This window comes from Amblyomma maculatum, chromosome 6, assembly GCF_055883805.1.
Source record: "Amblyomma maculatum isolate TAMU_Amacu chromosome 6, ASM5588380v1, whole genome shotgun sequence".
Taxonomy (NCBI): Eukaryota; Metazoa; Arthropoda; class Arachnida; order Ixodida; family Ixodidae; genus Amblyomma; species Amblyomma maculatum.
The window spans coordinates 143,171,965-143,184,347 of NC_139349.1; the positions used below are offsets into that span (position 1 = coordinate 143,171,965).

The 12,383-nt window shown below is 44.4% G+C and overlaps 1 protein-coding gene across 8 annotated transcripts in view; it reads left to right on the plus strand.

Moving 5' to 3' along the window:
• The first annotated feature begins 5,138 nt into the window (after positions 1–5,138).
• The window catches only part of LOC146186944 (uncharacterized), a 43,987-nt gene continuing 36,742 nt past the window's right edge, over positions 5,139–12,383 (plus strand). For 2 of the 8 annotated variants that reach the window (XM_084607505.1, XM_084607513.1), the window contains exons 1-4: positions 5,139–5,290; positions 5,967–6,292; positions 8,248–8,417; positions 11,172–11,318. In XM_084607505.1, coding sequence (XP_084463631.1) covers positions 5,980–6,292; positions 8,248–8,417; positions 11,172–11,318 — 630 coding nt within the window. In that variant the 5' untranslated portion in view covers positions 5,139–5,290; positions 5,967–5,979. The other 6 variants (XM_084607510.1, XM_084607507.1, XM_084607511.1 and 3 more) reach the window with 6 other exon arrangements.

The following is a 12,383-nucleotide window of genomic DNA, read 5'->3' on the forward strand; positions in this document are numbered from 1 at the left end:
TACGCTAACCGTGGTTAACTCTGCCCGTGTAAAGAGGGTATAAGGGTGGAGTTAAAGGAGAGTTAGGGTGTGAATGAAGGGTGATGATGACTACAGTGAGGTTTCACTTGTGGTCCGAGCTATTGAGGGCCCCATGCACACATTTAGCGAACTCGTGAAATGCAACATGCCGCACTTGTCTTGGACACACACCATCTTGTCATTGAACAAACACCACAATTGCAAAGTACTCTGGACTCTCACGTGCATGCACAAATGCATGCAGGGGCACGCTCGAGAAAACCTTTTGTGTTTTTTTGCGCTTACTTTTCTCCCGTACGATCATGAACCAACTAGCTCAGCAACAAGGTTTACTTCACTACCACATACACGTGTGGTACTCGCGCTCTTGAGAAGATCATGCACACGGGTAGAACGCAACGTGCCGTATATGTCTTGGACACGCACCACTTGTCCCTGAACCACGGTGTAAGAAGTAGCTCTTACACCGTGCCCTGAACACACATGCCAACACAAATGAGGAAGAAGCTCGGCGGCCGCTTTTCGATGGAGGCGAAAAGCAAGGCGCCCGTGCGCTGTGCAATTTCAGTGCACGTTAAAGAACCCCAGGTAGTCGAAATCTCCGGAGTTCTCCATTACGGCGTCTCTCATAGCCTGAGTCGCTCTGGGACGTTAAACCCCTCAAAACCTAACCAAACAAATGAGGAAGCACGCACCGAGGCACTTCAGCAGAAAAAGCTCAAGGTGCAGTGACACATATTTCAGCACAAGCGCGTATGCGCATGTGATAATCACTTCACAGCACACGCAAATGTCACAGGTGGGGTCCGTTTCACTTAAAAAAAGAATCGAACAGGGCCTTCATCATGCACCAGTTATCCGTTTGTTTTGCCCTGGCACCTAGAGTTTTTTCCTCAGAGAGAGGGCCCAACTGCTTGAGAGTATTTTCCAACGCCCTCCTCGCCTCACTATAGTTAGGACACTCACAAATAATATGAAAAATTGTCTCTGGAATGTTGCAGTTCACGCAGATCGGGTTTGCTTCAACTCCGATCTTTTGGAGGTATAGCCTTTAATGTACGCAACGCCGTAACCGATGGAGCAGAGTTCCTTGACGTCGCATAACATTAGATCGCACGTGAAGTCGCGAGCTTGCATCTAGCCGAGAGATGCAGTCTTGCTGATGGCTTACATCGTCCCAGTATATACGCATAGCAGACTGCATTGAATGAGCCAGTAAGGTTGCAGCGTCACTCCTTGAGAATGAGAGGTGTATGGAAGGCTGGTCTTCATGAGCCAGCTTGGCTTTCGCATCAGCACTTTATTGCCTGCGATACCGCAATGGCTGGGATTCACTGAAAGTTGACGACGGGGCCATGCTGGAAGGCCTCAGCAAGCAGAACAGCAATTTGTCCGACTAGCTGCTCTCTCTCTCTCTCTCTCTCTCTCTCACACACACACACACACACACACACACACACACACACACACACACACACACACACACACACACACACACACACACACACACACACACACACACACACACACACACACACACACACACACACACACACACACACACACACACACACACACACACACACACACACTTGGTTTTATGTACGTTTTTATAGTCTGTAGTGCAGGTATCAAGTCGCAGAATATTGTCCAGTGATTTGCGTTCTCTCTTGCGCCTACCCCTCCGGGGTGGTGCAGTGGTTACGGCGCTCTACCACTGTGCCCAAGGACGCGGGATCGAATCCCGGCCTCGGCGGCCGCTTTTTGACGGAGCCGAAAACCAAGGTGCACGCGTGTGCTGTGTGATGTCAGTGCACGTTAAAGAATCCCAGGTGGTCGAAATTTCCGGAGTCCTCCACTACGGCGTCTCTCATAGCCTGAGTTGCTTTGCGTCGTTAAACCCCACAAACCAACCAACCTCTTGCGCCTGCCAATTCAGTTACCGTGGATGTTTTATGCATAAGTTTAAAGCGGTGCCTGTACGAGCTTCCACCTCCAGGCACTACAAACGCCGCTGCTGAAGAGGTGGTCCTCACTGAGCCGTCGACAAAAACATGCAGTGAATCACTATGCATAGATTTTCGGTCAGTTGCCGCGGCGATCATCGGGCACTCTCCCTTTATTGAGAGCATCGTGCCTGCTGGAAAGGTCGCGACTTTGGAGCATTCTAAGTCGGCTTGGCACTGTTGCGTCTCCCAGCAGCCGTCTCAGCTCTGAGTTTGTTGGCTTTTGTAAATCTCCATCGTTGTAAATATGTAAATATAGTTTTCCTTTGATTTTCCTGCTCCCCCATCTCCGGCCCACTTCCCTTCTTCATCTGGCGCTATAGCGATGGCCCTGTACCCGATGCCTGGCGCAATTACACGCTACTATACCCAGACCGATTACATCAGCACACCACAAGTCATATTATGGCAGACGCCCTTACAAGGGGATGTGCCATACAACTTAATCATGTTGCTTTGCCTCCACGGTGACGGAAGGCGGGAGTGGCTGTGAAGCACGCTGACGTGAGACACGCTCGCTCAGTGAGTGAGTGAGTGAGTGAGTGAGTGAGTGAGTGAGTGAGTGAGTGAGTGAGTGAGTGAGTGAGTGAGTGAGTGAGTGAGTGAGTGAGTGAGTGAGTGAGTGAGTGAGTGAGTGAGTGAGTGAGTGAGTGAGTGAGTGAGTGAGTGAAAGTGTTACTTCAAAGCAAACTAAAATGCCCAGACTGAAAAACCTGAATGTATGCCACTTTTGACCTATCTGGCTGCCTAAAACGCTTCCGAAACACAGTGCTGCCTTTTTGTTACCGCAATGTAATCTTCATAGAGAACAGGAAATAAAGAAAAAAAAAAGTAGAAATTACCGCCGTGGTTGTTGTGGTTTGGGCGCTCGAGCCTGAGTCGCTTTGGGGCGTTAAACCCCCATTAACCAAACCGAAAGTTGAAATTCTCCCTATTTTTTTTTCTTTTATGAAAGCTACGCCTGCATTTTATGGTAGGCTATGATGAGTGTGTATTTCACTGGTTTTGCAGGATCGAACACATTAAAGAGCGTAAAATATTATAGACAAAAACAAGTCCTTTCTCAAACTCCTCTGAAAGATGTCCCAGAGAAATACAGCATCCCAGCAGTGAAAGAAAATATATGCTCTATGGTTTCTGGTTTATGGCAAAGGAAACAGTTCACTGAGCACGGCCGGAACAAAGAAGCCCTTTTCCCTCAACCATCTACCCCTGTGTAAAAGAAAGAAGAAACTTTTTACTGATGATCCAATACTGCCATCTTTTTACCCTTTTTAAGACACCCTTACATTCCCCTCCACAGTGTAATGAACAATATATAGGCAGTTACAACATTACATCAAGCAAGTCCTTGTGCAGGCGCTTTTGTGTCACAACACTTAGTTATTCCAGTGAGAATCTCACTTAAAAATGTTAAGAGCCACAACTAGCAAAAAAAAAAAAAAAAAGTGTAAGATGGGGTTTTATTGAGCAGATCAGCAGGACTCGATCAGCGGCGGCCACAGCGACAGCGAACACCGTCAGGTCCAACACGCGCAGCGATCATCACGATGTCACTGCCTAGAATGTTCCTCGTGTACTTCTTCCTCTTCACAAAAGAAAAAAAGAAGAACACTCGGCCTTCTGCGTTTGATGTCACTAGAAGGCATCAAAAATTTGGGTAAGTCATGACACAGAACAGACTAACTCGGAAAACCGTACGCAGAAAAGGATCGGTTTGATTACCTGAGAATATAAACTTTGACACTATATTTGGTGTAAAAAGAAATAGTCCAGACCAAGTCCTCCACTCTTAACTGAGCGAAACAAATTTGTAGGACATGTTCTCTCTCAAAGCGAACCCTACACAAAAAAAGCTAGCAATCTGTGAATTTTCTGCCCGCTGACCCTTGACCTAGGTAGCGCTTTCAATATACCAGACTTTCCAACAATGGACAAATTGGGCACAGTTTAACGCGCAAACATAGATAAATAAAAGCCACCCCACTTCGTTATTTTCGCCTGCACGCATTCATATTCATGACTCCAGCAATTTTTTGTATCCTTGTAATGTTCAAGTGGTACTCCAAGGTACCTATATAATAGGTGTAACAGACCGGGGAATAGTTTCGAACAAGGAATAAGCTGCATTGCCCCACACCACATGGCAGAAAATGGCTAGCTGTGTCGTCAACGTCTTTACTTCACTTTTCGTAAGTCTAAATCCTGGGATCCTTTCAGTTCAAATCAGCTCTAAACAGAATGGCTCTGTATATACATGACAAATAAAGAAGAAGAAAGTGGAAGTCATTGTCTAACAGACGGCCTTATCTGAAAGCATTTCAAAAGTGAACGAAGCGCTAACAAGACATTCACAAGAAAGGGGACATGGACAAGCGCTCACTGTGTCCCCTTTCTTGTGAATGGCTTGTTAGCGCTTCCATTTTTGAAATGTTGCACCAACTAGCACAGCAATAAGTTCTTGATTATCTGAAAGCCTTCTCTGCATTTACGATGATGCTGGTGAACAATTTGCATAAACCGTTTGAACTCCGGATCAGCTGCGAAATTCTATTTTCAATACTGGCGGGTCATTTCTACTTTCGCTTTGCTGTAGTACCTGACTTCAGATTATTACCCCTGGTTTTTCGTGTGTGGTGCCAAATGTAAACTTCCGCCATTTGCGATACATCACATCCTCAAGGATAATGTAAACCAACCTCAATAAAGTTTTTCGTGGCCAAATGGAGGCACTACAACGTACCATGTGGCCGAAACGGTTATAGCGAACGTATTAAAAAAATAAAATAAAAGGCTCCGTGGTTTACATTTGAGGCTAGACTAGCGTTTGAAAGTATTTATTTATGCTTTTAAATTATGATTTCACAAAGAAAGTTGCTCCCAGACTGCGCCATGTGCTGAATATAACTCTAGAATGTTTAAATTTCGCGCCTTCTCCTCGTGCAAACGCGCGGATGGCTCATAGATAGATCGCTTTTGTTAACAACTCAAATTAAAATGTGTGCAAACAACTGCATTTAAAATTTACAATTTTGTAGTTTTCAGACTCTTTCCAGGAACACTTTTAGTCTATTTTTTTTCTGGGAAATTTTTGTCACGTGACATTGTGATTGTTAGCATTCCGCTTATCGCTGGCGTCTGGCGTCGTCTCTTGCACACGTTTAGATTACCTTATCGCTAGCCTTTCTTGCTTCATCTCCGCGGCGATGGTTCATCTTCCTTGACTTGGTACTACGCTTTCATTGGACGTCAGCAAACGGCAAGTCAGTGGGCTTTTTATGCACTTCTGTGAGCTCTCGCTTTGCTTGTTCAGCTGTTGCAATCTGTAGTATGTGACGTCGTTTGCTTCCGCGTTGAAAATGTGTGTGTTATGTTTAAGACAGCCATGTAAATCTGGCAATTAAAATGCGGATCCTGCCCTTGCAATTTACACCTGTTTATTTACGCGCAGTTGCTCTGTCAAGGTTGGCACTGGTGTCACAAACACAGTAATGGAGGACTTTAATAACCTTGCTCGACCATGGTAGTGTTGACTGGGAGCAAATGAGGCGCAACCTCGTTTAGCACCAGTGTTTTGTTGGAGAATTATGTCTCCAGATACGGGTTGTAAGCCGCTCGAAGGTTACAGATTGGAATTGATGGTACGGGTTGTCATATTGATTGTCTGGGCTGCTATGACTAGCATGCTTCAGTGCATTCGCGTCGGTAGTCTTGTTGCGGAAAGGCACCTGCTGCCTTTGCGCATTCATTCGGCTTCAATATAATTCTAGAATCATGCTTGCTAGTACTGTTGCGCGCAGAAGTTCGTCGGGCGCCTCTAATCTGAGGCTACATGTTCAAGGTGAAGCACCCTAAATTGATGACATAGCAAGCGCGACATTTCCTTTTTTCAAATGTTTTGCGTGCTCAAGCCACATTGTTGACATACTACGTTTGCAGAAATCCCACAGCGATGGAGACTCCAACGACAACCGAGACGACTGTTGACGTGAACAGCGGCGCGTCTCAGGCATCGAACAACTCCAGCGAGAGTAATGGATTTCCATTGGCGGACCTCGGCGCGTACTTCAGCGCTCTTGCCAAGCGTGACTACGCCACCTGGGAGGAAGTGGAGCTCGAACTGCACATTTCGGGCCCCTACGTGCCGAGTAGCTGCTTTGTTGAGATCTGCATGGCTGAGTCGATGAAGCAGGTAACTTTGATCCCTTACGATAAGTGGGTCCAGCTGACTGTTCCCGACACCTTCAACATCTTCATCGCCCAGGGTGAGAGTTGTGTTCAACTGTGGTTTTTTTTATAGCTTGGTGCATTTAAGTGCAATAGCATCTTTGTTTTGTGCCTATTTACACAATTGTAAAGCAAGATACTGCCATGTGATTGCTGTGTCAACCATTTCATGCGATTTTCTACCCTGGCATGTGTTTTTGTAGTAAACTGAGCTTTTGCACAGCGGTAATGTGCTCAGGCCTGACAGCTTTTCCTTCGAAGAATTTTGTTCCTTCTAGTAACACCAGAAGTGCAGTCCCACGTTTCCTTTGTTTTTTGAAAGAACAAAGTAGCGCAGCTCAAAGAATTGGAGCATGGAAAGTCGCGTACAGTGCCGACATGCACAGCGCTCTTATGTGGCTTTCCTTTCCTTACTTATTCATTTTACTTGTGCTATTTCATTTTTTCAAGGCGCAATACCAACTCTCTCACTGCGCTATGCTGCTATAGTCAATCTGCTTTGTATTTGCGATCTAGCTTTTGGAAAACCTGATGAACTGGGACGAGATCACACTAATGTTTTGCGTCCTTCATTTCAGAAGCATAGCTTGTTGGTGCATGAACATAGCGATATTGTAGCGCAAAACAGACAAGACATACGAGAAGACCGAACAACACGAGCGCTAACTTCTAACAAATTTTTTTTCCACACATGCAGCACATTTATACGCCAGAGACAAGATATCACATGTGCTAACAGTATCATCGCCAGAGAAAAGACAGTTCCTTATCACATAAACAAATCGACGGAGTGCTAACACATGTCTCTCCGGAAGCATTTATCCTCTCTACTTCAATTATTACACGTGTGGTCATATGACAAATAAAGTGAGAGAGTTGGTATTGCGCCTTGAAAAAATGAAATAGCACTAGTAAAATGAATAAGTAAGGAAAGGAAAGCCACATAAGAGCGCTGTGCATGTCGGCACTGTACGCGACTTTCCATGCTCCAATTCTTTGAGCTTCAGTCTTCAAAGCTGGGATTCCTTTCGCCAATATGACCATATCTGAATACGATATGGTCATATTTAAACTTCTTGCTAGCACAGCAGTTTGTTCAAAGTATGGCTTGCAAGTTCTCGATTTACAAGAAAGAATGTGATCCACAAGTGAACTTCCTTTCCCGTTCTAGCGCTGGTGTTGTTCGGCCTTCTCGTGTGTCTTGTCTGTTTTGCGCTATAATATCGCTATCTTCGTTTCAGGTTTTCACTGTAGGCAATAAAAGCGCACCTATCTTTTCTTTTGTCATCACTGCAGTGCACTTGTTTCAGCATGTATCAGCTTTTGATATAATGGCTGTATTGCAAAAGAACCTAGGACAGAGGATTCACATTACTGTGGGTTTTCACCTGGAGTGTTTTGCTGAATTGACATCTGCGATGTAGAAGTGTGTGCAACAAAATTTCACACTTGGTTATGTCCCCTTTATTCTAATTGAAGTTGACCTGGGCATATGTACATTATGTTAGTTGAAAAAATTTATCTTTGGACTTCAATGTATGTTGAATGATTAGCTTTAAATTCCCAAAGGCTGTACAGTTGTGATCGCAGCTAAATGAGTGTATACTTGGCTTTCCAAATGAGAATATACTTTTCGTTAACTTTGCTGCTCAAAGTAGATTAAAAAGGGGCCTGAGGTGCAAGTATGGCTGGGATAGTACAGAGCAAGGTTTGGTGTTGTGTGCCTAGTGGAGGAAATTGATATGTTCATCGTGTGCATGCGTTTAATCACGCAAAAGTAACAAGTAGCAAAACATTTGTCAGCTACAGCATGATAGGCATTTGGTTGCCGCAGTATGCTAAGTGTTATTATTATAGCTGCTCTTCCGTTTCCAGGGGAATCATTGTAGCGACACATTTCCATTCCTGTTTACAGGGATGACATGCTTTCAGGTGTTGTGCAAGATCTTCTGTTTCCCTATGAGTGTTAATGTTCCCACCTTGATTCCTGCAGATCACAAAATCAAGCTGGACTGTGAATACCTGGCACGCTTCCTGCACGAAGGCATTGCTGTTGCCATTAGCGAGTCCTTTGTGTTCAACGAAGGCGACAACACCGACGACCTGTTTGTGCTGGGGGTCAGGGAACTCCGAGATCTGACAGTTTACAGGAAGCATCTTCGAGTAAGTGGCGTTTCCATCACTGCATGCTTAGTGCAGCTTTTGCAAATGCACTTATGGCAGGCTTTTATGTGGAGGCTGTTTTTTTTTTTTTTTTCTGATAAAATGCTCTAAAATAGCTAGTTATGCCAGCATTGATAAGTAACCTCTGAAATAGTCTCAGAACCTCTTAATAAGCAACGTCTGAAGCGCTGGTTTTTACGTAACTGTATGTATCCTCAATGCAATAAACTGGCTGTAATTTGCAAAGTAAGCTAAATAGGAATATAATTTTCTTTGTAACATATTTCGGAACGTTTTAGGAATTTTATACATGAAAAGTAGAAAATGTATGTTTTGCTCTATATTGATGTATGTACTTATGTAACAAAACTAATGTGCTTGATTTATGTTTTTGAGCTGATTTTAAATATCGCAATTAATTTTGTAGTTAATCAGGTTAAAGAAGTGTACTAGAACTAGAAGTGTACTAGGATACTAGAATACAACTTTTGAGGCACATTTTAATTGGATGTTTGTTTTGCACTTGGTAGGTAGGAATGTTAGGCTATTTGTAGAAGCTGTTCATTCCTAAAATGTCAACGCGCTAGGTATTAGAGGGGGGGTGGATTTCGAACTGAGGCTGTCATTCGAGGTACGTAAAAACAAGAACAGTGATATTACAGCTATTTGTTGTTCATTTGTTGTCATTTGTGGAACTTGGGGCATTCTGTGGTCAGGGTTCGAATGAATGAAAATACAAAGCATCATTTTTAGGATGGTTATTTTGTGTCTCATGGAACACATCGGCTTCGACATCATAGCCATCGTTTGACTTCCGATGCTGAAGTTGAAACAATATGAGAAGAAATCCAATTATGTATTACTGATAGTTGGTGAGTTGCTCATTGCCATATATACATACTAATGTGGTGCATTCTATTCTAAAAAAGAAAATATGGAACAAATTTAACATTTGTACTTTAAAAAAAACAACGTTAGGCAAGAATTAAAGTTCTCCTGCATAGTGAGACTGCCGAATTAGTTAAAGAGAGGCCACTTTTCCCAAAATTAGAGCTTTTGTAAGCTGTAAAGTCAGAAAATGAAATGCAGCTGTTGCCATCATGAGCCCTGTTTGCAGGAAAAAGGCAACTGTGGGCTTTGAGGCAGTGTTTTGTGTGCAGATACCTGATGCTGAGCTGCACTGACATTTACTTCTGAAGAGGGATCACAAAGTTCATGTCGGCAGGGATGTTACGAGCTTGAAATAGTTGGTGGAAAAATTGGGGTGTGGGAAATAGGAGGAAATAGTTGGAGTTGGGGGGGGGGGGGTGGGGGGGGTTTAAACATGTTTTGAACCTAGTGATAGAGCGAAAGCTGTTAGTGTTGTAGGGATAGACTCTTTAACACCCGCTTTTCAATAATTTTTTTATAATTGGTCCACATTAAAGGAAAGGCTCAGTATTTGTCACACTTGTCCTGTGGGCACCTGAACCCTGTAGTAAGGGATGGAATAAAGATGGGAGTAAAAGTGGAAAGAGAGAAAGGTGCTGTAGTGGAGGGCCACGAAGTAATTTCCACCACCTGGTGATCTTTAAAGTAATTTCAACTACCTGGGGGATCTCTAATTTGCACTGAGTTGTGGTGAAGGGTGGCTGTCCCAGCCCCAACACAGCTTGCAGCAGGGGCTAGCCAGCCACCAAATTTTTATCTGTTGTAGGCCGTCATTGCACCCCCCACCCTCTAGGTGGTGGACAGCACAGTTTTTCTCTCCCTCTTCTTTCTCTTTCTTCTCTACTTGCTCTCTTCTGTCTGCAAAAGGCAGGGGAGGTGGCTGGGCTACAGAGCCAGTAGCAGGCCCCTTCTTTTTCTTTTCCTTCTTCCAACAACATCACAGCACAGGCATCTTATTTTCCCTGCACTAAAACCCAGCCTCCAGCAGTCCAGACATAGCACTTATATATATAATTGGTTCACAGGAAGGGAGAGGCCCAGTATCTGTCACACTTGCTCTGTGGACACCTGAACAGAGCTGTAAGGGAAGGGAGGAATGGAGTGAAAGTGAACAGAGAGAAAGGGGAGTTGGTAGTGTAGGGCTAGGGAGTTATTTCGACCACCTGGGTATCTTTAACGTGGGCTGACAGGCTGACATTGTCCAAACACAGCCCACAATCTGAAATTTTCCGAACACAGCCGCAGTGGTCCGATCACACCCAGGAACTCTCGAACAGTAGCTGTCTCTTACCACTGCACCACTGCGACCTAGTAGGGGCAGACCTAGTACTTCATACACAGTAGACTTCGGGTGGACACCACGGAATCCTGGACACCTATGCTTCATTAGGTCAAGGGTACTTGAAGGTCAAATTTAGTGCCATGCGAAGACTGGCTCCACCTAGCCTAGGGAACATTTAGCTTCTATTGTAAATTTGTTTATAAGAAAGGAAACGTGCAGTATGTCAAGGTCACTTGAAGGTCAAAACCTCTGTGTTGCAGACCGCTTGAAAAGCTGGGGCAGGGAAGCTTTCGCTTCATAAAAGCAGTCAATAACCTGTTTAATTTTATAATGGGGAACAGGTTTCAAAACAACGCACTAAAGCTTGTTACATATGCAGCATTCACTAGCTGTCTTCTTAATTAGGCTTGTGGGGCATACGGAATGATACTTGAGATGTTTGCTGCACAGTGTGAAACCCACTGCATTTTATTGCATGGTAGTTTGTATGGGGTGCATGCCCGGCGTCTAATAAAATGTTGCGCCCTCCCACTGGTGTCCAGATGTGCCAAGCCAAGCTGAGCCAAGCCGAGAAACAGCTGCGCGAGGAGAGGCGCGCGTGGGCCAAAGAACGAGAAGTCAACCAGCTCAATGAGGCCCTCGTCTGGGAGCTGAAGCAGGGCATCGCGGCCAAGAACGCAGAGTACATGGTAAGCGTGGCAAGGTGGCTTGCTACCTCTCGCCATTTACTGGCACCAGCAGCCAAAGTTGGGAAGCTTGCAACTTGCCCTAACTTCCCTTTCCCAGATGGGAAATAACAGCTCTTGACAGTGTGATCCCTTTCTATGCTGGCCAGGATACAATGTGGCCACCCTTTTGGAGGGGAGCACAGTTTAGAATGCCAAACAAACAGTTGACTGGACAGTCGGCTTTAAACGTCTCAGCTCGAGGCAAAGCTGGAAATCTTTCCCGAGTTGGTGCAGGTGCTAGGGCAGTATGTGTGTGCCTCATATTCGATATGAGGCCTGTGTAATGTAATGAGTGAAGGCTCTTGCTTGAGCAAACGTTTAGAAGCTGAAGCATAGTTTAGTGTCGCACAGATAATTGGGGGGCACCGCTTTTCTTGCATTTTAAAGGCCCTGTGTCCCCTCATTATTGGTCTTTATATATCTTTTTGTTGAAAAAAATCATGCCAGTAAAGTGTCGTGCTGATTTTATACCTGAACAGGAGTCTCAAAACTGCTGGTATTATAGCAGTCAGTTTGCATTGTGATTCAGTAAATTCATATTGATGCTTCATAGAAAGATCTCAATGGTTTTTGTTGCACACTTACTCAGCACAAAGAAATGAGTTATGTCAGTTTGTATTCTGTATTCTGCTACTGCTGTGATGTATGTGCTAGTCTTCATTGCTGATGCATTTTGTGATCAAGCACTCATACAGTCGTCGGAGCTGAGCAGCTATCTTACTTGTGCCTGACTCCTGATTGACCCGCCAGATCGGGACGTCACAGTTCATGTGTCCGATTGGACGAGAAGCAGCGTGAAAACTTTGACTGACTTGTTATTGGTTGCACGGGCGTGCAATGCTTCAAATTTTTATGCATTCCTGGTTGGATCTTGAACTTTGATATTTTGAGCAAGGAAAGGTGAATGCATAACATGCTGAAAATGTAATTTTTGTAAATGCTGTCTTTTTGCGATTTTTTTTTTTCCCGCATTTTAAGACCTGTGTTCCCATTTAACCAAACCGTATGGCTTTGAGTAAAACGTGT